Raw genomic sequence first — 27259 nt, 5'->3', positions numbered from 1 at the left:
TTACATTTACAAAAACCCGCAATAGGGAGGCGACAAATCTTTAAGATGTCACATGTGTCTTAGATCCTTGATGGAAAACTATGAAATCAAAAAAGTGTCTCAATATTGAGAAACTTGATTTTTTAAATATTTTGTTATGATTTATAGTGATTTGCTTTATGTATCTATTTCAAAAAAGTTGATATTTTCGGTTCTTTATACAATAATTTTAACGAATAAAAGTGTTTTTTGCAAGGTTCCTTCTCATTTCATCACTTTTCTATTGATGTGACACTACACAATAAAACTGCTTAAAATTAAGTAGCTTGATATGATTCAAGTACTTGATAAATAAATAGTTGACTTGACTTGAGATTGAAAAACTACTACTTGACTTGAAATCAAGTCAAGCTCAAGCCAAGTAGCTTGAAAATCAAGCCAAGCCGTGAATCCCTAGTTTTGTGCCAACTACGACTAAGGGTTTTCTCGGATATTCCTATCGAAATTCCATTTGACTTATAATTTCAAAACTACACATTTGATCGGAATGAAAAATTGCAATTATATTATATGTGATATAAAAGTCTCGAATACCATACGAAATTTTATGTCGATCGCACCAGAACCAGAGAAGATTCAAGAAGAATATTGAAAAAAAATTGTCGAATTCGATAGTTCGCAATTTGGAAATTTGAAAAATGGTATTTGATTTCAATCTTAGTTGAGTTGTGAAGACTATGTGATTTTTCTTTATGTTCGCTTGCATTTTCAAAAATTTCAAGTACCATGACAACTTCATTCATCAAAATTTCACCGTCAAAACCGAAAGTCAACGCTGGTAAAGGTTGGTTCACCTTGTACCGATGTGGGAAGTGGAAACAAATCCAATTTTATCCATAGCACTTTTAGAATTCCGTCAAGTTCGATCTGTCCGCCAGAAACAAAGCGTTTTTTCCTGGTTTTATGCTCGGATAAATTTTATAGCTCGTAATATGTAGGTACTAGCATTACGTGCTTCGTTAAGGCTACCTCTTACATCTCATCTTGTAAAGCTCCTGTTTTGTGGTCGGTACGGACCTGATCTTGTGTACACGACTTTTATTTGTTTGAATACCAAATTTGCAATTGTTTTACGCATGGGATGATAATGTGATATAAGGTGACAAATTATTATACCCCCATCTTATTACAAGTGGTACCCACAGAAGAAGAACGTGAATGTGGTGAAGTTTTCTTTTGGGTTAAAATGTTTGGAGGGACATATCCTATGAAAATCCAAATGTTTTTATCTGTTTTGTGTGTTATTGTTTTTTATGTGGACTTTTGTTACACAATGGTAGATGGGTGAGTGATTTACTGACCTAGGATATATTTATGGAACCTGCCATGATTTTCGTTGTAGTTTGAGGAAGATCCATATATTACTTTTTAGACAATTTGAAATATATGTGTATGTTATGATTCTTTGAAAATTTATCCTGAAATTGAGACGAATTGATATTGAATTTTCATATTCTAACTCCTTAATTAGAAATATAAATAGTTGGGAAAATTAATAAAATTTCGAAAAATAAATATTTCTGCATTCAACACAATAAATAGCATTTCAAGAAAAAAAAATATATCAAAATATTCATCTCTTCAATATCAATTTAATCTGATAAATTTGAGTATAGGTATACTTTTGAAGCCTTACAATACCTATTAGACTAATCGAGAATACGAATATTCATATATTCATACGAATATTCATATATTCGTATTCTTAAGTATACAGGGTAGTTTTTGTGAACATTTTAATAAATGATTTTACGAATAAAATCGAAATAAAATCAAAAATTCTGTAATGAATAATCAGAATTCAGTAAATGGTCAACGACATTTTCATATTCATTCTGTGAACATAAATTATTCGAAAAGAAATATTTTATTGTGATACTCCTATTTCCAACTTTTGGTACTGGAATAATTAAAATTGTAAATACCTACCTACCTATATGATTCAAGTTTAATAACTGATATTTTCAAACCATCGATTTATTCACTACTGGTTTTCAAGTATTCAATACCATTGTCTCGTATAAATCAAAAAAACAGTATTTATCGTCTCTTCTCTCACAATTATTTCAATTTGTACTGATGATAAGTCCAAGAGTAGGTAGATGAGAGACCAGTGAATTTTAACATCGAAATAACTAAATTGAATGATAACATGTGCTATCATACCATTTTTTATGATATTCTTCAATACATGGTGTATTCGATTCCCGTGATATCCAAAAAAAAGATTGCATGTAAGGTTTTTTCGAAGGATCATTGCCGATTTTATTTCAGTTTAATTTTTTACCTATATGATTAATTCTAATTATTAGTTGATGTTGAACATGATACCGAATCATTCGAAATAACAAATCTAATTTTCCGAAAAAAAAATTGAAAAACACGTTGTTAAGTACCATTTTAGCAAAAAGTATGAGTCTGGTGGCAAAAATATACTAATACTTTTTGTTAAAAAAACATTTTTTTTTTTCGATTTTTTTCACAGCCAAAAAAAGGCCGAATGGTATTTCACAAGATTAACAGGCCAATTGAAAAGTCCCCGGTCTACCATAGTAAAACACATTTTTTTGGCAAAATTTGATTTTATTATCCAACATAGTTACCTTCGAGGGTGATACAGCGATTATAGCGATCTTCCAACATTTCGATACCATTTTTGTCTTTCGCTTCAAAATAGGCCTCAGTTTTGGCGATTACTTCTTCATTGGCTCTACATTTCTTTCCAGCGAGCATTCTTTCGAGGTCTGAGAACAGGAAAAAATCGCTGGGGGCCAGATCTGGCGAATACGAGGATGCAGAAGCAATTCGAGGCCGAATTCATGAAATTTTGCCTTTCTTTCCATTGATTTGTGACACGGCGCTTTGTCTTGATGAAAGAGCACCTTTTTTTTCTTCAAATGGAGCCGTTTTTTAACGATTTCATCCTTTGAACGATTCAATAACGCTATATTATTTATTATAAAGCGATTATTATCGCTGTTAATGGTCTGGCCCTTTTGGAGGTAATCAATGAATATTATACCTTGCGCATCCCAGAATACTGATGCCAAAACATTGCCAGCTGACTGTTATGTTTTTTCCTCGGTTCGATGTTTATATAATAAATAATGTTTGATGCACCCCGTATCTGAGAATAATTTTCATTAAGAACCAGTCTAAAATTATTACCTTGTAGGTAAGCAATATTTGCCGAGCAAAAGTGTTTTATTTGAGATGTTGTCCTACAAGAAATGTCACTTTAAAGAAATGCCATTTTCTAACTTCGACACTGTGTATCTCGAAAACCAGTCAGCATTGAGTTGGACCCATATACTTTTTTGTTCAGGAGGTCATATTCTACAAAATACGAAAAACTCAGAAAAAAAACCGTTGAAAAGTTTTCCAATAGGCTGCAGTATTTGTCGCGCAAAAGTGTTTCATTCAAGATGTTTTCCCTTGATGAATGTTACTTTGAAGAAATGCCATTTTCCAACGTTGACATTCTGTATTTCGAAAACTAGTGATAGGATTGAGTTGGACCTATAGATTTTCTTGTTCAGGAGGCCATATTCAAAACACATGAAAATTCAGAAAAATTAAACGGTGACAATTTTTCCAATAGGATGCTGTCTGGTTCTTCACATATGGATGAAGAATGCCAATTTGAATCTTTGTGCCAACCAGAACCATAGAGATTCGAAGGAGAATATCGGAAAAAAATAATCAAATTTTGCCGTGACCACAAATCCGATTGGGTTGAGATTTTGCTTCTGTGTATAGAAAATTATGACAAGCTTCCTGTGTGTTTTGAGCGTGAGTAGGACCATAGAATATTTCAGAAGAATATAGAAAAAATAATAACCAATCTTTCTATGACCTCAGAACCGACAATGTTTAATTTGAAGCTCCATGCAAATTTTCGAGCTGATCATATCACTATAACCATTAAAAATTTTAGAAGAATATTTGAAAAGAAATTCCCAATATCCCCGTTACTACGAAACTTTTCGGTTTAGTATTTAGTGTATATATAGAATAACTATTTCAAGCTTCGTCTAGAATTTTTTTGATTGCATTACTTGAATCATATTACCTGAATGCGAAAAAAAAATTCAATACTTTCGTGACAAAACCGATAGAGTTGAGATGAAATAAACAACAAGAATATTAGGAAACTTACTAAGTATAAACTTATTTTTACATGAGATGTGATTAATAAATCACATATCATGAGATGTGATTTGTTAATGTATAATACCTAATAAATAGCTATATGTGGCAATTGGCGTATGAAGGAATGAGCACTGAAAGCTCCTGGCAACAGGTCAACGCTTTCCTATTTTTTTACAGGCGACTATAGGTGTTTTCAAATGAAAAAATAATAATATTGTACCGTAGAGCGGTGTGACTTTGCACCACTTTTTATAGTTTTCTTGGTGTAATTTTTTCGTTTTTTTGTGAAATGGGTCGTGTGCAAAATATGTTTAATTGGAATATATTAGTTGTCGACTGCTGTTGTTAGAATCAGATGAAAAGGTGCACACCCTTTTTTTTATTTTTCAAAATTCAGCAAAGTTACCCGCAAATCGGTGTGAGTTTGCCAATGCCTTAATGAAGTGCTGGCGGTATATGTTAGTGCACTAATGCCTTTCGGGCTCGCCCATATATCTTTTGTTAATTTTATTCCACAGAGTTCTTCTGGGAATGTTTTACACCTCGGAAACTGCATTGATTGCTCGGATTAGTGTTTTTCCGTATAATTACTATATTTCCTTGCATTCAACTTCTTTTTGTAGCGACGACCCATAATTGTGCCTCAAAATAAAACAGGTGACAACAAATTTGGTATGTGGCAATGTCTCCCGCCAAAGGGCCACATTAGAAAAATTTCCCGAAATGTCGAAATCTTCTCAACCAAATGTTTTCAGTTTTTTTTTAAAGTGACGTTTAATGTATATAAAGAATTTATGAAAGACAAATTAGATTTATTATGTTGGAATATTTTATACAATATGTTGTTAAAATTTTTTTCACAAAAACGGGTATATATTCAAAAATCGAAGGTTCAAAAAAGTATATCTTCCATTGTGTACCTACCTTTATGAAACAATTTTCATCACACAAGGAATTGAGATTTTATACATCGGGATTTCTCTCAGTGTGATATTCGATGAATTCCTCAGAATAAATGAATTTTATTATAAATAGATCTTCGAGAAACGTATTATATCTTGAGAATATCAATATGCTTTGGTTTACATTGTCTTGTAAATTATTTTGGGAAATGGTAACAATAGAATCATTTCATGCAGTTAGAATTTTGTTGTATCAAAGGTACGTTTCTTTTTTAGGACATCGTTATATCATACCTACATAATATGTGGTAATTTGAAAACAGTATTTATATCCCTTAATTGTTCGAAGCTTGTATCAATTATTATAAATTTCACATAATATTAATCATCTACTTGATATTCTAGAATTTTTTTTTAGAAGCCATTGAAATTCTGACTTGAATACACAGTTATACAGGGTGTTACATGATTGGTTAGCCATAGCCTAGTGGCCATCCAGACTTTTTAGAAAATTAGCTCGTTCTGTCTCCTAAGACTGTTAGTTTCGGAGATACAGAGTGACTCTTGGAGAATAGCAATTCCATTTTTAAATTTTGAGGGTTCTTTCACTTCATACAACCCTTCAACACGTCTTATGTAATTTTAATATTTTCAGGTCAGTACTTAGATTATTGATGTTTTTCGTTTAGAATTCAAAATCTAATTTTTTTACACATTTTAGAGGAATGTAGTTATTTCCAATCGAAAATAAACTCCAAAACGCCTGAAGCTATCGCTTTGCGACCTTTTGGTTTTTTCATACAAATTTGATGGGATTTCTGTTTCTGTCAGAACTTAAAGACACAAGTTAGTTTTTCGCAGTGCATCAGTTGAAGAATATCTTCTTTCGGCTATAACTTCAGAACGCCTGAAATTATCGCTTTGCGACCTTCGGGTGTTTTCATGCAAATTTGATGGAATTTCTGTTTCTGTTAAGAAAATCCTATCATTACATTTGAAATTTCTGAGTAAAATGAACAAAACAATGAACTTCTGACTTAGCACCCCCTATCTTGAGATATAACCGCTTACCTCGCTTATTTGCCCACCCTGTACATATGATATAAGTAAATAATGACTAATGTTTATATCTACATAAATGACATTGACATTCAATTTGAATAATTAGTTCAAGTTGTTTTTTCTTTTATTTTGTTGATGATATAGTAACAGGCAGTATTCAAACCTTCAATGTCTGTTCTCCTGTTAATGGATTTTTCATCTTGTTTTATTGAGATCATTTCATGTTGTAAGCGTTTTTTCAAAATTTTCTGGTGTCCCAATATTTTTATTGAATAGATGTTAAAATCAAAAGAATGGAGTGTATTTGACACATGTTCAGCTAGAGCGGTGTTGTTCTCCTTTTTCTTTTTCAGAGGGTTTAGTATGTTGAGGGAATCTCTCTTATGTTCGGAGATTCTGTCTTTAAGATACCACAAAACAAAACCGCAAAATAGACTGTAAGTAATTATTTTCCCTTTTTAATGTAAAATCATCGAGTACCTGTATGCTGAGCTGAATTATTTTCAATGTTTCTCTCACTATTATTTTTTTGAAAAATTTGTTTGCATTGTATTGTTCAGATATTCATGTAATTATTTATTCAATTGTTGTACAATTGTGATGTCCTATTGTATATTCCAACATAGTTAATTCATAAGTGTTTTAAAAAATCTTGTTATTTATTTTAGAGCCCTGAAGAAGATTTAAGAATAAAATCGAAACTTGTCGGCAATGGTCTGAGAGGTGGTTTTTGTTCCAACAGCCTGACCTTCAACCCTGTCAAGTAAATCGGACATAATTGAATTTGAGCAAATATATACTATCAGGGATAGTTTGAGACCATTTCAAACTTAAAATTCGCAAACTACAGACATTGTGACTACATGATATAATGCTGTGTTCGGAAAACATCAGCCTTCAAAATTGTGAAAAGCATTTATGTGAAGTCAAATTCTGTTACGCGCTTCTATTCGTATTTTTTAATTTTTTTCACAAAATTTTGCATGAACATTCAAACTATTATTTTAAGTTTTAAATGGTTAGTTGAATATTTAATGGATAAATTTTGATGAGATATATCACATGATTCAGAATAGAATACATTTGTCAAGAAAGAAACACTAAATTAAATTAATTCATATCGAATCAATCTCAAACAAGAATGAATCATTATAAACCATGGTCGGTTTGAAATTGACCAGACAGAAGTATCGATAATAATAAATTTCTGAAAAATATCAAGACCTAACAAACCGGTGAAAGAATATCTCACTCTCCATAATAATAGAGTGGAAATCCCTGAGTACTTACTTGGTGGTTTATTTCTTGTAATTCAATCGTTTTGAATTGCATTTGTATTTCCTCTTATTCATAAACGATTCTATCTTTTGAGGTCAGGTGATAATTAGACAATAATCTATTTATGGAATACCTACATATTGATTTTTGCAATGCTTTTTTAAATTTTTAGAAATTTCTGATTTTCCTTTATAATATAGATTCATCTAGTTCAAACCTCATATCAGATTTCAACAAGATATTAATTTTAGCAATGAATGGATTAATAAAGGAACAATTGTCATGGAAACAAAAATAGCGGAAGTAGAATATATGCATTTCATTCATAATTTTTTAGATTTGTTGAGATTTAATACAACCAGGTTAGTTTAATTATTGTTGAGGAGAAAATTGTTCTCTGTCAAGTATTTTTCTGAGTAGGTAAGGGAAATGCGGACTAAACGACATACTGTTTTGTTTTTCAATCATATATTTTAAGTAATTGCAATGATACTCCCATTTCAGTACTAAATAATAACTTTGATTAATTGTTTTTAAGTATTATGATCTGAAAATTGAATAAAACTACAAAAATAAGAGAAGAAATTATTTTGACTTCTAACAAAATCCGTTTTTTCCGTATACTACGGACAAAATGACACACTATTGTGGATATAATGACATACATAATATTTAAATGCTAGTAGTCGTCATCCTCAGTTTTCTTTTTGTTAATTCGAAACGGTTCAGTATCGGATTCTTCATCGTCAACGACTTTTCTATTTTTCAACCAGAAGGTTGAAAAATTGTTTCTTTTACCACTAGTTTTTTTTATCATTGAATGATGTTTCAGTAAATTCTTGTTTCTTCTTTTTTGGTGGATTGTTCGCAGCAGATTTAGCCTTGATACATTCCAGAAATTTCACGTTGTATTGCGTATAGGAAATGCAAACTATGTACAGGGTGGGCAAATAAGTAGGGTAAGCGGCTATATCTCAGGATCCACTCATCGTAGAGACTTGCGGTAAAAATTTTTACCACTAAAGTGTACAAGAGAACACACTGAAAATTATTTTGAAGTTCATACCTCTACCGCTAGAGAGGGCAATAGCTACCGTCAAGTAGAAAAATGAATTTTACTCGAAAATGTTTCATATGAAGTTGAAAAAAAAAATATTCACTGTAATCCTTGGAAAATTCTCTATCTTTTTGAATTGTCACTTTCGATTTTACGACATCAAATAAGGGTAGGTGAAAGGGAGAAATCTGACTGATTGAAACGCCTGTAACTTCAGTTTGGTTCAACATTTTTGAGCAAATTAGATCTCGTCTGAAAGATAATATCTTGTTGATTGAGGACAAAATAAAGTCATGATAAATTTTGTTTTTGCTGCTTTCGATAGGGGGCGCTAAGTCAGAAGTCCATTGTTTTGTTCATTCTCAACAGAAACAGAAATTCCATCAAATTTGCATGAAAACACCTGAAGGTCGCAAAGCGATAATTTCATGCGTTCTGAAGTTATGGCCGACAGAAGATATTCTTCAACTGATGCACTGCGAAAAATCGAATTGTGTTTTAAGTTCTGACAGAAACAGAAATCCCATCAAATTTGTATGAAAAAACCAAAAGGTCACAAAGCGATAGCTTCAGGCGTTCTTGAGTTATGGCCGAAAAAAGACATTCTTCAACTGATGCACAGAAAAACCAAATTGTGTCTTCTTTCTGCCATAACTCCAGAAAGTCTGAAGCTATTGCTTTGCGACCTTTTGGTTTTTTATACAAATTTGATCGGATTTCAGTTTCTGTTAGAACTTAAAACACAATTTGATTTTTCGCAGTGAATCAGTTGAAGAATATCTTCTTTCGGCCTTAACTTCAGAACGCATGAAATTATCGCTTTGCGACCTTCAGGTGTTTTCATGCAAATTTGATGGAATTTCTGTTTCTCTTGAAAAAATCCTACCATTACATTTGAAATTTCGGAGTAAAATGAACAAAACAATGAACTTCTGACTTAGGGCCCCCTATCGAGAGCAGCAAAAACAAATTTATCATGACTATATTTTGTCCTCAATCAACAAGATAGTATCTTTCAGAAGAGATCTAATTTGCTCAAAAATGTTGAGCCAAACTGAAGTTACAGGCGTTTCAATAAGTCAGATTTCTCCCTTTCACCTACCCTTATTTGATGTCGTAAAATCAAAAGGGACAATTAAAAAAAAAATAGAGAATTTTCCAAGGATTACAGTGATGATATTTTTTCTTCCACTTCATATGAACATTTTCGAGTAAAATTCATTTTTCTACTCGACGGTAGCTATTACGCGCCCTAGCGGTAGAGGTATGAACTTCAAAACAATTTCCAGTGTGTTGTATTGTACACTTTTGTGGTAAAATTTTTTACCGCGAGTCTCTACGATGAGTGGATCCTGAGATATAGCCGCTTACCTCGCTTATTTGCCCACCCTGTACAAAATAACATGAAAATGAGCTCATTGTAATTTTGCCCGATACATATACTTTTTATAATAATAATAATAAGAACAATTTCAAAACAAAACTAATATCCATCTTAATACATATACATATTATTACGTCATAACTGCAATAACATGAATATATTCAATAACCAACGAATATTCTCCTGACAGTTTGGAAAAAAAAATTCAACCGACCTAAAGACATTTGTACCTGTTGCACCAGTGAAGCAGATAGTAGGATGTCAATTTCTTTGCAGGATTGCCATCATCACAAGCGGGACCTGAATTACTGCAAAACCCCGAGCTATACGGCTCAAATTTTGAAAAAATCTAAAAGTTCATTTTGTCCATATATGTCGTTTTGTCCGCATTTCCCTCACCTATTTCATTATATCCGACTCTATTTTTTTGAGTTCTGTACATAATTTCTTTACTCCTAGAAAGTTCATAATTCATAATTTGATCCCAAACGACCTCAATACTATCATCATTAATATACAGGGTGACTTTTGAATGAACGGGTGCTCAAAAGATTAAGACTTCATTCAGTGCTTTTTTTTTTTAATGTTATTTTCTATGCATTCTGAAGACCTTCTGAATTCAACACCTCTTCACACTAAACTTGAAATCATTATTTTATATTGTATATCCACAAAATCTATTTTTTTATTTTTTTATTGATCACAAACAATCTAAACCCGATCGAATCGGTTCAGCTTGAACTTTTATTCTTTCATCTATAGCTTAAATCTCACTTCAACAATTTTTGTTCATGGAAATATTGAGTAACTTTTTTTTAGATATTCCTCTTGAATTTTCCCTGGATCTGGTGACGCGATTGACTTGAAATTTTTCATTAAGCTCTAAATTGTTATTTTACATCTAAATATAACATTTCATTTCGTTTATTTTGTGAAAAATAAACTCTCAAAAGGGTTTATTTTCGAAAACCCCAGTAGGATTTTTCTCTAATTCTGTGGTTATTCCGTTCATTCTTCCACATCTCGTAGAACAAAATCGTGCGAGAATATATCAGAAACGCACAGTTTTCATGGTTATATTTCATTATTATATGTTGGTACTCCGAACTTTCCGCCACGGCTTTATCTGTCAATTCATCAATTTGCCTTAAAGAAATCAGTTCTGCCAACCAACATTTTTCAATGCAAAAATCACTAAATGATATTTATGGAAATATTTCATTAATTTCAATAAAAATGCAATGAATTAGAGAAAATAATGTATAATACTCGTACAGAAGGCTCATTCTACCACTCGTTCATTCCAAAACCCGACACTTCGTGGCTCGTTTTTGAATTTTGAACTCGTGGAAGAATATCTATGCCTTCTGCACTTGTATTATAAATAACTATTCCCATCTCAAAATTCAATCATTCAAACTTCATAATTGATGATTACGTCACAGCAAAAATAAAGAAAATTCAAAATATTGAAAAAAAATGTACCCAATATTTCCGTAACCATAAACGTAGTTAAATGTTAAATAACAATTTCAAGCAGCTTCGTGCAAAATGACCACATTAAGCCAATTGAAAAGTCCCCGGTCTGATGCACAGATGGAGGTGATAGTATTAAATCTATATGATTTTTAGTTAGTACCAACCTTCAAACGATACATGTCAAAATTTGACAGCAGACTTTTGTTATTTGAAAAAAGATGGAAAAAAATTTATTGGTATGCTACGTTTAAACGTGGTGAAATGAGCACCAAAGACGGTGAACGCAGTGGACGCCCAAAAGACGAAAAAATCAAAAAAGTTCACAAAATAAGTTTGGATGTCCGTAAAGTGAAGTTGATCAAGTTAGCAGACATTGTGAAGATATCATCTGAACATGTACATCATATCATTCACGAATTTTTGTACATGAAAAAACTGTGTGCAAAATGGGTGCCGCGCGAGCGAATAATAAAATCGAATTTTGCCAAAAAAATATGTCTTACTATGGTAGACCGGGCACTTTTCAATAGGCCTGTTACCTGTCTTTCGAAGAGGGTTGAAAGTAGGATTTGCATTTTTACGAAGAATGACAATTTAAAATTAACATTTGACGTGTTTCGGGATTTTTCATAAAAAACTTAAAAATATAATTTGTAGCTGATATCGACTTACGGGAGGCAGGTTATGAATTCTCTATTCCAATGTCCACTTTACTATTTTATGGCACCTACAAGAAACCATCAGATGGCTACTCTATTTGAACTAAACATTTCATATCAATTATAATTTTTGACATTTTTAAAAACTGAAGAATGACGTAACTGATAATTGCTCAATCGAGTGATAAAAAAACAATAAGGATATACACAATTGAAAAATACGGGGTTTTTAGCCGTGGTCTAATCGGTTTTTCACAGGTGAAAAACCGAGTAGACTACTGCTACATAGCTCGGAATTTTCCAATTATGTTGAACAATCCAGTCACATATGCGTTCAGCATTATATTTAAAAGATGATAAACAATTCTTTCATGAATGAAGGATTGATAGAAGAACATATTTGCTCTCAAGCCGGCGTTCCACTTCATTTAAAAGTAACGGGTGTTTTTTTTTCGAGGTATATAACTTTAAGTTGGTATTACTGTTCAAGATGGCGACTGATTTAACAGCTGTCAAGTGATTTATTCTCAGTTGGGTTCGGCAATTCATCGTGAATAGACTCAAGCCTGAACAACGCTTGTAAATAGTACAATTTTACGTTACAGTCAATGATGATCGGTATAGAGCCATGATTACTAACTTTTTCATTCCTGAATTGAAAAACCATGATGTCCTGGAGCTGTGGTTCCAACAAGACGGCGCAACATGTCACACAGCTCGTGCCAAAATCGATTTATGGAAAGACACGTTTGGTGACCGCCTAATTACACGTTTTGGACCTGTGAATTGGCCTCCAAGATCTTGTGATTCAACACCGCTAGACTACTTTCTGTGGGGCTATGTAAAGTCATTGGTCTATGCGGATAAGCCACAAAACCCTTGACCATTGGGAAGACAACATTCGTGTTATTGCCGATATACGGCCACAAATGTTGGAAAAAGTCATCGAAAATTGGACGTCCAGATTGGACTACATCCGAGCCAGCCGTGGCGGTCATATGCCAGAAATCATATTTAAAATGTAATGCCACAAGATTATCTTGCGGATAAATAAAATTCATGTCATCGTTGTTTTATTGCAATTTAAAGTTCTATAGCTCTAAAAAAAAACATCCTTTATATTCAAGTCTCTGAAAACATGAGTCAATAGCTCGATCACTTCTGGGGATCTGGGCTAGGAGAATGATTCAAATTTTTACGGAACGATAGTAACTCAGCGCATAAATTTAAATTATTTTTGACTCTACAAGTTGGTCTTCTCCAAATTTACGTATAACTATACAGGTGGTCCGAGACACACTGCAATTATTGCAAATGACCTTTAAAAGATGTTACTTGGCAAGACATGCGTTCACTGTCTTACTGATTGTATAGTATATCCAAAGTAGATATACGTTGGATATAAGTATATCCATGGGGGAAGTCAGAATATTTCGCTTATACAAGGGTTGACCAAGTTTCCAGAAATTATTTTGGGGTCAGTGAATTCATTGCTTAAGAATACTTTCCAATGAATCCCGATATTAAGCGGATCGCGGTATCCACTTCAAAGAGACATCGGGCCAAGCGATATTATGAACTATTTCGAGTGACTTTGGATATATTATACGCTTAGATAGACGATTATGTCGACCGAAATCTGAGCGTAATGCACGCAAAAGTACCTCCTCGAGCGGGACTCGAACCCGCAACCTCCGAATAACTAGTTCGAACTAGTTACTCGGAGATTGCGGGTTCGAGTCCCGCTCGAGGAGGTACTTTTTTTCTGAATTGAAAAATTGTCTGAATGCCGTGAAATTAATTCAATTTATTAACACACAGACGTTAAACGATATTCACGTATTTGATCTTTTTTTAATGAACCTAAAATGAAAATCAATATGGAAGATTCATAAACTTCGAATATTAAGGTTGGATTTTGAGGGTATCTAGAGATATATGATTGACCATGCTTAAATTTCTGACTTTACTCTCGAATTGTTTCTGTGGCTATTCGTAATTAGGTATTATTATTAAGTTAGGTCATACTTCACAAGAATTTTACAAGACCTTCTCACTAGGTTCTCCTGTACAGTTTCATTTCGAAATTTATCACCGAAAAAATTGAGATACGATTGAAAAACCTTTTATTTTAACTGATATAAAAAACTATAAATTTTTTCTGGAGAAAATCATTGAGGTTAATTTGAACTATTATATTCCTTAAAAAATTGAAAAATTCTCAATTCATTCTTCACTTTTAAAAAGTTTTTCTCAATCAGGTATATAAAAATTTGATCGATGGTTCTCATTTGAATAAATAATCAACTGGTTTCACTCACATTGGCACATCAGTTAACTACGTCTCTGTGAGATTTTGAAGATTAAAAGCTAGGCAATAACAACATCAGAAAACCATTCTTGGTAAAACGAAATTCATAAAAAGATGAATCAGTCATAGACAAGTTTCAATTACGAAAAACAATGAATCAGAACTGAATACGATTAGCCCTCATTAACTTTAAACTAATATTTGCCAGTAAGTGATAACTGCCGGTGCAAATATAAAATGTCTTGTAAAGTTTTACAATCTACACAGTGATTTGGGATCATCAGAGCTACCGTCGTGGTATAACCAATTGCGCAAATATTTGCCGATTTCTTTACTATAGCGCAGTAGGCCATTAAATAAAAATAATCAGATATGTTTATGCACATGATGTGCCCGCTATAAAAAATCGTAATGCTAAACGTTTATTTTTTGTGGTGCAATTGTTGACTGGACTTTTACTATCGAACTATCAGTGCGGCATAATTATTATTAGGTCATGCCCGATTGTTTTTATGTTTTGGTCGAACGAAGAACAGACGAAAATAAAGGACGAAGTCACGAATGCTCTATGATTATGGAGAATTCGTTTATTCGGGAACCTTTCGATTGTTATATTTTATTGTGGTCGTAAAAAGGAATTGATCGTTTTCGGTGTACGCACTTTTGTGTTTGAAATGAATATAGCCTTCTTCTCTCTGAAATTTTGATACACCTTCGGATTTGTGTATTCAACAGGCCAATTGAAAAGTCTCCGGTCTACCTAATAGAGTACATTTTTTTTTGGCAAAATTCAATTTTATTATTCAACATAGTTGCTTTCGAGAGCGATACAGCTATTATAGGGATTTTCCAACTTATCGATACCATTTTTGTAGTACGATTTGTCTTTCACTTCAAAATAGGCCTCAGTTTCGGCGATTACTTCTTCATTGGCCAAAAATTTCTTTCTAGCGAGCATTTTTTTGATGTCTGAGAACAGGAATGCAATTTTTCCATTGTTTTCATTGATTTGTGACATGGTGCATTGTCTTGATGAAACAGCACCTTTACATTTCTTCAAATGGGGACGTTTATTAACGATTTCATCATTCAAACGATCCAATAATGCTATGTAATAATCGCTGTTGTTGGTCTGGCCCTTTTGGGGGTAACTAATGAATATTATACCTTGCGCATCCCAGAATATTGATGCCATAACCTTGCCAGCTGACTGTTGTGTTTTTCCTCGCTTTGGATTCAGTTCATCGTGTGCAGTCCACTCAGCTGACTGTCGATTGGACTCCGGAGTGAAATGATGGAGCCATGTTTCATCCATTGTCACATATCGACGCGAAAATTCAGGTTTATTGCACTTAAACAGCTTCAAACATTGCTCAGAATCATTAACACGTTGTTACTTTTGATCGATTGTGAGCGTTCAGATGATATCTTCACAATGTTTGCTATCTCGATGAACTTCACTTTATGGTCATTCAATATTATTTTGTGAAATTTTTTGATTTTTTCGTCGGTGACAGCCTATTTCATGCATCCACTACGTTCGCCGTCTTTGGTGCTCATTTCACCACGTTTAAATTTAGCATGCCAATCAATGATGGTTGATTTTCCTGATGCAGTCCCCGGAAACTCTTCATTAAGCCTAGATTTTGCTTCAACTGTATTTTTCCCCGTCAAAAAGCAATATTTGATCAGAACACGAAATTTTTTTTTCCATCATTTTTCAAATAACAAAAGTAGCTACACACACAACGCAATATCTCACAAACTAATGGTTGGACTGCTGCCAAATTTTAACACGTATCGTTTGAAGGTTGGTACTACCTAAAAAACATCTGGATTTAATACTAGCACCGCCATCTTTGCATCAGACCGGAGTCTTTTCGATTAGCCTAATATATGAATTTCTGCCGAACAAATTTTTCATTACTCGTATGTTTGTATTCATAAAGGCTACTCATTCTACTCATAATTGATTGGGAAATGTGATAAATATATGATTTTTTCTGATTTTACCAGAGGCGTCAAAAAAAAGGAAGAAAGAAACCTTCTTGTACGCAATTAGAGGCAACTGAAAATGTGATTTTCTTTTCGAAATGAAGCACCTCATCAACACTAACATTCTTTCAAATTTAATTGAAAAATTTTGGAAACTGTGGAGTTATGAATATAAATTACTTTTAATTTATCATAGTCATATTGTATCTCTGCAATGAACAATATTTGAGTGCAACTATATTAGGAAAGTCTTATTTATTTCTCAAGGCAAATTTTCTGTATCTATTTGGCACCATAGTTTCGGAACACCCTGTATAAAAGCTATGTGCAATGCGGTTATTATACCGCATTGATTCTTCAATCTCTAGACTTCAGAACTAAAATCTCTTCAAATACTTCTATGAGTTGAGGTATCTGAAAGAGATTTTTCCTACAACTGCTATGAGAAGTAGCGTATTCTGCATAGTTTACTCAATTGCAAAACTATGTATTGCTCATACTGTGGGAAATATTATTCCCCACGGCACTTTGCCCACACCTCGCTTGGTAAACCAATGAAATTGGGCTTTTGAGTCGTTTCTATGGAAACGCAATAAATTAGCACATACTGTCAACGAAGGTCATTTTGATTTGAATCAAGTCCATTACTCGAATTATTGAAATTTGTGCAGTTGTAGGAAAAGTATAGTGTGCAACATGTGGAGAAAGTCCTTTTCTCGCTCGTGTGTTTGCGGCACTCGCCTTTCAGGCTCGTGCCACAAACTTCCACACTCGCGAGAAAAGTTGGACTTTGCCCACTTGTTGCACAATATACTATTAATATTCATTCGTCTTTATATTATGACAGTACAAAGTATGAATGTCGACTAAATAAAAACGAAATTTACAGTTCGATCCTGTCCAAGCCAAATATCTACCGACTTCCAAATCAGATTAATGAAACTGGACAGATAAAACCAGATGAAGATTTCATCTACTCCACACAAAATGACATTTCAACTACATCTCTTATATCATCCAAACCACATCACTCTACCAAAGTCATCCCAACAGAAAATCCGATAAGAATATCGGAACCAACGGGGAAAATTGAGGATATGGTGATAACCCCCACTCCAATAGCCATAAGGCCTTCTGAGCTTCCACAGCCGGTTGACCATTGTGGAAAATTGTCCATCGAGTATATGTCTTTACTCACTCAAGAGCAATTTATCAACAAGTTAACAGAACCATGTAGATACGACAAATTGGTAAAACCACAAACCAATGGTCCTCTGGACGTATATCTTCAAGTAGATTTGAGGCATATTGAAGCGATTGACTCACTGGTAAATTTTATGAAATCTTCTTAATAATAAATAATTTTGCTAGTTTTCAAAATAACTTACGACGAACATTTTCAATTTATTCTGGAAACTCTTATTTGTGTTAAAGTGTATACTTACTTGATTTTTTTCACAGCAATTCAAGGCCCATATGGTTCTTCAATACAGCTATAGAGACGCTAGACTGGAGTTTGGGAATTTTTCTAAGAATAGGGAAACAGTAATGGGTCAGGAGATTCTTAGAGATAAGATCTGGGTACCTCATGTTATAGTAAGAAACGAGAAGGATACCATTCTTATGGGAAGCGATGGTAAAGACGTTTTCGTGACCATCAGCGCGGATGGTCAAGTGACGTATTCCTATAGGATGACATTGACATTTTACTGCTGGATGAACTTGAAGAAATTTCCGTTCGATATTCAACTTTGTGATATCATCTGGAACAGTTGTAAGTTAGCGAAAACCAAGAATAATCTTTATGATTTTAGTCCGATAAAGATATATTATGTTTTGTTTTCCAATGTTTCAGGGGCGTATAACACAACAAATCTGCTTCTTCACTGGAAAAGTGAAACTCCAGTAAAAATCGCTAAAAATCTCCATCTGACCGAGTTTGTTCTAACTGGTAACTGGACAGAAGTTGGACAAGTTCCTGTTACTTTCGCTGAAGGTGGAAGAAGTTAGTAATCTTTTTTATTTACACTTTCATTCAATCAAATTTCAAGTTTTTAATCTTATAAACTCCAGTAGATAACGATGAATAGTAAAATCAGTATTGTACTCAGCAGAAAAAATTGAGTTACGTGTTCTTCCCTCTCAATTCTTTTCAAATTTTTTCTCATTTGCCTTACATATAGAATTTTCTCCTGGTTCGTCATTATATCCCAATTTGGTGGTTTCAAGTCATCGGTGTTACATATTTCACCAACAGAAAAACTTTTTATAGTGGTAGATCCATATGTGCGATTATTAGATGATTTCTTGTTGTCCATTTCAAAATGACAAATCCGATTTTCGAAGATAAATAAATATGACATTTGAATGCCATTCATAGAAAATATATGTTCTGTTTTATAGTCAAAATAGTCAAAGGTTCGACTCACTGATGACGAATTCATGGTTAAATTCAATTCTATCTAATCTCCAATAAATTTCAATCTCAAATGTTAATTTTTTTTATATGCATCATTTGAATTTTATAGTGATCGCGTCACCAGAACCAGAAAAAAATCGAAAAAGAATTATTCAATATCTTCGTAAGCACAAAACCAACGTAGTTGAGATTTTGAGTGTAAAATAATAAATAACAAAATTTCATGTTGATAGCATTATCAAAGCCATAAGAAATTCGAGCTGAATATCGAAAAACTAATAGGTATTTCACCAGAAACATATAGGACCCAGAGACAATTTGCGTGTAGCTATATTATAATAAAAATTCAAGCTCGATGTTGATTGCGTAACCTGAACCATAGATAAATCCAGCAGAATCTCGAAAAAAATCACCCAATATTTTTTTAACAACAGATCCGACTAGGTTGTATATGTAAAATATTCATTTCAAATATATTTACGTATTTAGTTCTTTGGTCTGCAAATACGCAATAGGTACGTACAGTCGCCGCCAAATAAGTTGGCAAGAACTTGGTTGCGCACAAAACTGAAGGAGGAGCTAATGACTGACTATGAGTACCTAATAAACCGAGGCGTTCCATTCAGTAACGTACATATAAAGCCAGTTTAATGTCATACTATCGTACTACCTGTATATCTTATTTTCTCAAATAAAAGTACCTGTTATAATTGTAAACTTTTTCTATCTTTTCTTATAATGAATGGTTCTACTCTCAATGTCAAATATTATCCTCCGATATTTTTTTTGTTATCTCGAATAATTCATTGCCGATTCAATTTATTTACCACGCCACTGAGTTGAGCAGTCTCGAAATCGGCAACACCCCAGAACCAATGCCGTGATAGTGCGCCTTAGATTTGCCATCTTATTTGGCGGCGACTGTACCTGAATGAATAAGCGCTCAAAAGCTCAGTGCTCTTTTTGAATTTTATTTTGCAATCAATTTTTTATCCACAAAATCTCATAATTAAATAAATCTTGGATGCAGTCTGCACATAGGTATATTAAATATTTGCATCATTGATAAATATCAAAAATTTCAGAAAATATCTATAATATTCATAATAATAAATCTCTTCGTAACATCTATATCTGTCTATAAATGTAGTTGTTTAATATTAATATTCATTGATTGAATCAATGAAGAGAATTTTATTTCTCCTTTTGATCAAAAAGATATAGTTACATTACCTCTAGAAATAAATATTTCGAAAGAAGTAGGTGTAGGTAATATAATAATACTTTTAGAGTTCCTGGATTTTTTTAATATGAAATACCCTTTTTCAAGTATTTTTTAATTGATTTTTTTATTTATCTCATAATTTATCAATAAATCAATATATTTGAATGTTCCTCGTTTTACATCCAGATCACTTTTAACTTTTCATACTGATGTAGGTACCTAATACTCAGCATCATTTTTATTGTCCACTTATGTCAATGTGCAGGAGTTATAATAATCTTCAGAGTGTGGATATATTTTTCTTGTCTTTATACTAATTTAGGCACTCACTGTTCAGTGCACTTCAGAATTAAATTATATTTTAAAATTTTTTGTAGTAGGCTTACAATGATTTATTTCTTTTTGTTTTGATAGTATAATTATTGTATAATTTCATAAGAAAGTTTAATTATGTACACCTGTAATTGGGCTTCTCGGCCTATTGGATGTATTATTTTCAAAATAAAAATAAAATAATAATTTTTTTCAGTTGGAAACTATAGTTCACTGATCTTCAAGTTCCAATTATCACGAGAGGTCGGATACTATATTCTAGACTACTTTTTACCATCGATTCTTTTGGTTTGCACTTCTTGGGTGACTTTTTGGCTACAAGCTGATGCCTCACCTCCAAGAGCTACACTAGGTAAACATATGTTTTTCTTGTTATTTGCTTCTGTTTGTTAACTTTCATTATTCGTACTTCTTTTCTTCCCCAGTGGAGTATGGCAGTAAAATCAATTTTTTTTGATGTTCAGCAAATATATTTTTAGGCTACTACATTGGCATGAAATATACTTATATTCTTGTAGGCACTTCCACAATGTTGGCATTCATAACACTGAATGGAGGTGTTACGAAAAATCTTCCAAAGGTTTCCTACATCAAGGCTAGTGAAATTTGGTTTTTGGGGTGTGTCTGTTTTATTTTCAGTTCAATGGCTGAGTTTGCTTTCGTCAATGTCATTTGGAGAAGGAAGTGAGTTTAAAGAAATCCAATTTAACAATTCACCTTATGTATTTCACGTATAATTTTCTAGGAAAAAAGTAGAAATGAAAAAGCAAAACCCTAAACATATATTGAAAGGTGCTCTGACCCCCAGTCTGGCTAGGAAACAGTTGAGAAAGGCCGAGAGCGAAAACAACCTTTTCAAGAGTTTTTCCTCCACAAGTTTGGATGGGAACAGTTACAGGAACTCCCAAAACAACTATTTGACTGTTCATGTAAGAAAAGAATAGAATTATAATGCTATATATATACTATAATGGTCCTTTGAATCATGAATGGTTATACTATCGCACACTTTGATATTTTTATTATTCATTATTATTATATTCGTAAGAATACATACTACAACTCGTATTCTTCTTTTTCGAGTGTCTTCCAAACTAAACTAACGAGCTTGATAATATAGTACCCCAAAGGCAGCTGCTTTTCACATACAGGCTAATTGAAAAGTGCCCGGTTAATCATTGTAAAACACATTTTTCCTACAACTGCTATGGAAAGTAGCGTATTCCCCATAGCTTACTCAATTTCAAGACTATGTATTGCTCATACTGTGGGAAATATTATTCCCCACGGCACTTTGCCCACACCTCGCTTGGTAGACCAATGAAATTGGGCTTTTGAGTCGTTTCTATGGAAACGCAATAAATTAGCACATATACTGTCAACGAAGGTAATTTTGATTTGAATCAAGTCCATTACTTGAATTATTGAAATTTGTACAGTTGTAGGAAAAGTATAGTGTGCAACATGTGGAGAAAGTCCTTTTCTCGCTCGTGTGTTTGCGGCAAAACAAACTTCCACACTCGCGAGAAAAGTTGGACTTTCCCCACTTGTTGCACAATATACTATTTCCGGCAAAATTCAATTTTATTTTTCAACATAGTTGCCTTCGAGGGCAATACAGCAATTATATCGATCTTCCAACTTTTCGATTCCATTTTGTAGTACGATTTGTCTTTCGCTTCGAAATAGGCCCCAGTTTCGGCGATTACTTCTTCATTGGCGCTTTCTTTCCATCGAGCATTTTTTTGAGGTCTGAGAAAAAGTCGTTGGAGGCTAGATCTGGCAAATACGGTGGATGCAGAAGCAATTCGAACCCAATTCATGCAATTTTGCCATTGTTTTCATTGATTTGTAACACGGCGCATTGTCTTGATGTTGTGGGCTGTAGTCCTTATACGGTGACTATCAAGTAGTTCACTGCCAAGGAATTTAGGGAAATAAAAGAACGGGATAAAAAATTCGTATTCGATTTATTTCAACCCACTAAAAGGGTTTGAAGAAGATGAGCATTTGTCTAGATTCTTAGGGTCGCTGGACGCTTGGGTCGTTGTGGCTCGGTCGCAGGTAGTTTTTCGCCGGTCGGGAACAGATGTGATATTCTTCAATCTTCTTGTTGTCGGTGCAAGTGTGGAACATCTGTGGAAGTCGTAGTTTTTTGTAGAATGGTCTGAACTCTGTTGAATTATTCTCCCTGAAATGCCGAGTTTTATGGGCATTCAGGCTCTTTTCTATTCGCTATTCACAACGCCTTTCTACGGATTCCTAAGGGGTGTGGCTTTGATTATTCCAAGTTTTTACACCGAGTTCTTCTGTTTTTAAGATTTTCGTTCTCGGACGGAATATTTTCGAGGGAATCGATAGATTCCCTACAATGTAACAACACCTTTTTTTCTCTTCAAATCCTTTAAACGATCCAATAACGCTATATAATAATCGCTGTTGATGGTCTGGCCCTTTTGGAGATAATCAATGAATATTATATTTTGCTCATCCCAGAATACTGATGCCATATCATTGCCAGCTGACTGTTGTGTTTTTCCTCGCTTTGTATTCGGTTCATCGTGTGCAGTCCACTCAGCTGACTGTAATTGGACTACGGTGTGAAATGATAGAGTCATGTTTCATCCATTATTGACGCAAAAATTCAGGGTTATTGCACTTCAAACAGTGTTCAGAATCATTAACACGTTGTTGCTTTTGATCGATTGTGAGATCGCGCGGCACCCATTTTACACACAGCTTTTACAAATAATCGTGAATGTTATGATGTATACGTTCAGATGATATCTTCACAATGTCTGCTATCTCAATCAACTTCACTTGACAGCCTCCTTTGGGCGTCTACTGTGTTCGCAGTATTCGGTGCTCACCACGTTTAAACTTAGCATACCAATCAATGATGATTGATTTTCCTGGTGCAGACCCCGAAAACCCTTCATCAAGCCTGGATTTTGCTTCAACTTATTTTTCCCTTCAAAAAGCAATATTTTATCAGCACACGAAATTCTTTTTTTTCTATCTTTTTTTGAATAACAAAAGTAGCTACATTCACAATGCAATATCTCACAAACTAATGGTCGGACTGCTGTCAAATTTTGACACGTATCGTTTGAAGATTGGTACTAACTAAAAATCATATGGATTTTATTCTAGCACCAACACAACAGTCAGCTGGCAAGGTTATGGCATCAGTATCCTGGGATGCATAAGGTATAATATTCATTGGTTACCTCCAAAAGGGCCAGACCATCAAAACCGATTATTATATAGCGTTATTGGATCGTTCAAAGGATGAAATCGTTAAAAAACGGCCCCATTTGAAGAGAAAAAAAGGTGTTGTTACATCAAGACAATGCGCCGTGTCACAAAACAATGGCAAAACTGCATAAATTGGGCTTCGAATTGCTTCTGCATCCACCGTATTCGCAAGATCTGCCCCCCGGCGACTTTTCTTGTTTTCAAACCTCAAAAGAATGTTTGCTGGAAAGAAATTCAGCGCCAATGAAGAAGTGATCGCCGAAACTGAGGCCTATTTTGAAGCGAAAAATAAATCGTACTACAAAAATGGTATCGAAAAGTAGGAAGATCGCTATATCGTCCTCGAAGGCAACTAAGTTGAATAATAAAATCGAATTTTGTCAAAAAAAAATGTGTTTCACTATGGTAGACCGGGGACTTTTCAAATACCTATCCTAGTTGAGACTTATTGAGTGATGTGATTGTTGGTAGGAATATGTAATTTTGGAAGTGGATATTTTTGCAAATTTGCTCAAAAACTGTTTGTTTTTGGAGATGAAAACATCATTCGTTAGAGGCTGATGACGATTTTGCGGATTAGTGTTTGGTCACTCCAATTTAAGAGGTTTTTTTAAACGGTTACCTTATATCTCAGAAATTATTCCACACTTTAGATTGAAATATTTTGTTATGACGAAGGGCATTGAAAAAATCAGTCGTATAATAATTTAGTTCCAAGACCAAAGCAAAATAAGGCTTTGTATTGATTTTATGGGATGAATTCGGTTGAATTGAAAAAAAGCACTTTTGGGGATGTACGGATGGAAAACGGATTTTTGGAAATATTAATTTCTTCCTTAGAACGACTCTACCAAGTCATTGAAAATAATAAACTCATAGTGAAATCAATCAATAATTTCTATGAGAATAAATTGAATTTTCAGGGTTTCCCAGCAATTCCTTCCATTAACACTCAGAACTCGGATGAATGCTTAAAGAGTGATGATAGCGTCACATCAATTCCCATACCGGATGAGTTTTCCGGATATCCACAAGGCTACAGGCAACAATGGCATACTATGACACCGCAAGAAGTGGCTAATTGGATAGACAAAAAGTCGCGTATCGTTTTTCCATTAAGTTTTCTCGTTTTTAATATTTTTTACTGGTCTTTTGTATATATTCTTTGATTTTTTCATCGACAAGAAATCCTTTTTTGAACAAAACTGTTATTTTTTATTGTTAAAAAAATTTGATAGTTATTGATCATATAATGTAGTTTTGATGATAATTAATTGATTATTTGATGGATTATGTTTCATTGAGGAAATTTTCCATGATTCTTACTAGTCAGTTACAGTAAGGACTAGCTTGATTTGAATAACATAGTACATTATTATTAGAATATCTTGCAACTTCATTAGTTCAATTATATGAATTATTTTAATTTATTTCCTATTTAAAAGTCTTTCATTTTTATGATTGATATCAATACAGTATGCATTTTGTATTTTTGTTTTAGAAAATATAATTCTGTTGACTGATTGAAAAAATTCTTTTAAATATTGTTCTTCATTTGAATATAAATTATTTGAAATTCTTCAAGCTGTTTTTTTGATTAATGAGTTAGTTCTTATTATCGAGAGGGGTCTATACTATTCCAGCGATTAGTTCAAAAATTAGTTCGCTTCATTTCACGCTAGAGACCATACAAAATTTAATACGAACAATTTTTCACGATTCGTCACAAATGACTCTGCAATCGAATTTAAATTCTCTGTCTGAACGACCTTAACTTAATACTAGACTCTAAGGTAGACATTCCTTCATCTTACGATATTCTACACCTCATATATTCATTCATTTGGAAATTGTATCCTTGGAACCACAGTAAGGCCGTGACAGTGTGACTTACAATTATATTCACTATTGGTGATATTGTTCAAATACAAATACAAATTCTTGGCACTTTCGATTAACTTTTTTACTATGCTTTATCAGAAGTCTATATGGTTTGATAAAACTTTTATCGAGGTGATTTGCACGATCAAATCATTTTCTGTGTTTCAGTTCATTTTCGATCATAGATTTCAAACTATCAATGTTGTTGATCGGTCAATCAAAGTTTTATAAAAATCGTAATCGAAAAAATTTTTTTGACGACAACGTTTGATAATATCTGTAATGTGAGAAAAAGGAGTTTGATAACGAAGTTTGAACCAAATTACTAGAAATAATTTTTTCTATTACCAATTCGGTTGTTCTTACCTTATAGTGGATGTTCCTAAATTAGAGTTACGGAGGAAAATGGAAGATTTCTTGGATAATTTTAAGAATAAAAAGTATCATGAATATGAGCCCACAAACGCATTGTTTTCGAGATACAGGGTGTTTCTAGTGTGTAGTACTTTTTAGTAATTCTTATATCAGTTTATCAAATCTTTATTAATCTTCACTACATATTGGGTGCATAAGTACCAAAATTCATAATTAATTCCTTCATTACCGCTTATTAACTGGATCTCTATGATAATTTGGATTTTCCGGAGGATTACTAGAAAGCTAATTGATTTTTTTCTCGAAATCGATAGCAGATACGATAAAACTATAACAAACCAAAAAATGTAGTACTGGACCAGAGTTTTTTTAAATTTTTCTAAACTACCAGCGGTTCATCGCAAAAAGTTCTGAAGGAAAGAATCAAGCACCCTCCCAGAATAAACACCCTGTGGATTTGCATTCAAAATTAGCATAATACATGATAAAAACATTAAATTGGAATATCTATGGCCAATTTAAATCGAATATCTTGTGAAGGGAAAGTTCTATGAGAAAAAAACTCAAACTTCAACACTTATATATCAGAAACAAAGTTTTTGAGGACTTATGTTATAGGACTTTTTTTCTTGGAATGATCCGAAAAATCTGTCATTTTCATTTGTAGGTACCTCCAATTTAGGAACACCACAATTCAAAACTGATGTCTTCACAAATACATTCCAATTTGAATGAAACATAATACATGGTTCAACACATCCCAGACAATTTTTCGAAGCGAATTACTCAGTTCAATTATTTGATAACTTCATATTGAAATTTTGTGACGAGAATGATACAAAATCCCGAAAACAAGGGGCAAGTGTATACCGATGATGAATGCAAAATTCACAGATGGCAAATAAGAGGCCGACAAAGCGGATAGATGAAGGAAAATAATAATTATTATTATTATTATATAGACGCCCTCGTAGTGCAATAAAAGTACTTATTTTGAAAGCAATAATAAACTTATAAACCGTAAAAGGGTCCGATTATTTACTGTCGTATGGATTTCGAAAAAAAGTAAAATGATTATTGGTTCATTTTATGGAAACATTTTTGTTCTTCGTCTTTGCGAGAATTCGCAATTATATATTTTGGAAATCCCCCCATTTCTACGCCCTTGCAAATTATATTTTTGGGAACAACTCATTTAGTTGATTTGTAGTTTTGAATTAGTAAAAAATTGAAAAATTTGTTTTATCGGAATAACAATAGATTATGTGGAGTGCTATAGATTTTATTTTATAGTAAATGTTTCTTCAAAAATATTTAATTCGAATCCGAAGCTGAGATTAGATACTACTAATATCGAAACTATAGAGGAATAATATAATATCTTCTATTAACCATCTCTAAAAGTTTTAAATGAAAATAGTTTCGAGGTGAGGTAAGGGAAATATTAAAA

The 27259-nt window shown here is 33.2% G+C and overlaps 1 protein-coding gene across 2 annotated transcripts; it reads left to right on the top strand.

The window, feature by feature from the left end:
• Positions 1-892: 892 nt before the first annotated feature.
• Positions 893-25132, top strand: LOC123682915 (pH-sensitive chloride channel 2-like). Of its 2 annotated transcripts, XM_045621741.1 has the most exons (8): positions 895-1323; positions 17208-17646; positions 17780-18092; positions 18174-18323; positions 20492-20647; positions 20814-20979; positions 21041-21224; positions 24477-25132. In XM_045621741.1, the coding sequence occupies exons 1-8, from the start codon at positions 1226-1228 to the stop codon at positions 24720-24722; spliced, it is 1752 nt and encodes a 583-aa protein (XP_045477697.1). In that variant the 5' UTR covers positions 895-1225; the 3' UTR covers positions 24723-25132. The 2 variants fall into 2 exon arrangements, with proteins under 2 accessions (XP_045477696.1, XP_045477697.1); XM_045621740.1 differs by having other exon boundaries at positions 893-1323; positions 17780-18323; positions 24477-25072.
• The last annotated feature ends 2127 nt before the right edge of the window (positions 25133-27259 follow it).

Source organism: Harmonia axyridis, chromosome 6, assembly GCF_914767665.1.
Source record: "Harmonia axyridis chromosome 6, icHarAxyr1.1, whole genome shotgun sequence".
Classification (NCBI taxonomy): domain Eukaryota; kingdom Metazoa; phylum Arthropoda; class Insecta; order Coleoptera; family Coccinellidae; genus Harmonia; species Harmonia axyridis.
The sequence above is the reverse complement of the archived record's forward strand: the minus strand, read 5'-3'. Positions and strand labels throughout refer to the sequence as shown.

Excerpts from the sequence above, each read along its gene's own strand:
- LOC123682915 (XM_045621740.1), top strand. The coding sequence starts at position 1,226 with ATGTTTGGAGGGACATATCCTATGAAAATCCAAATGTTTTTATCTGTT. Across the intron at positions 20,980-21,040 it reads AATGTCATTTGGAGAAGGAA|GAAAAAAGTAGAAATGAAAA; the intron begins GTGAGTTTAAAG and ends ATAATTTTCTAG. Across the intron at positions 21,225-24,476 it reads ACAACTATTTGACTGTTCAT|GGTTTCCCAGCAATTCCTTC; the intron begins GTAAGAAAAGAA and ends TTGAATTTTCAG.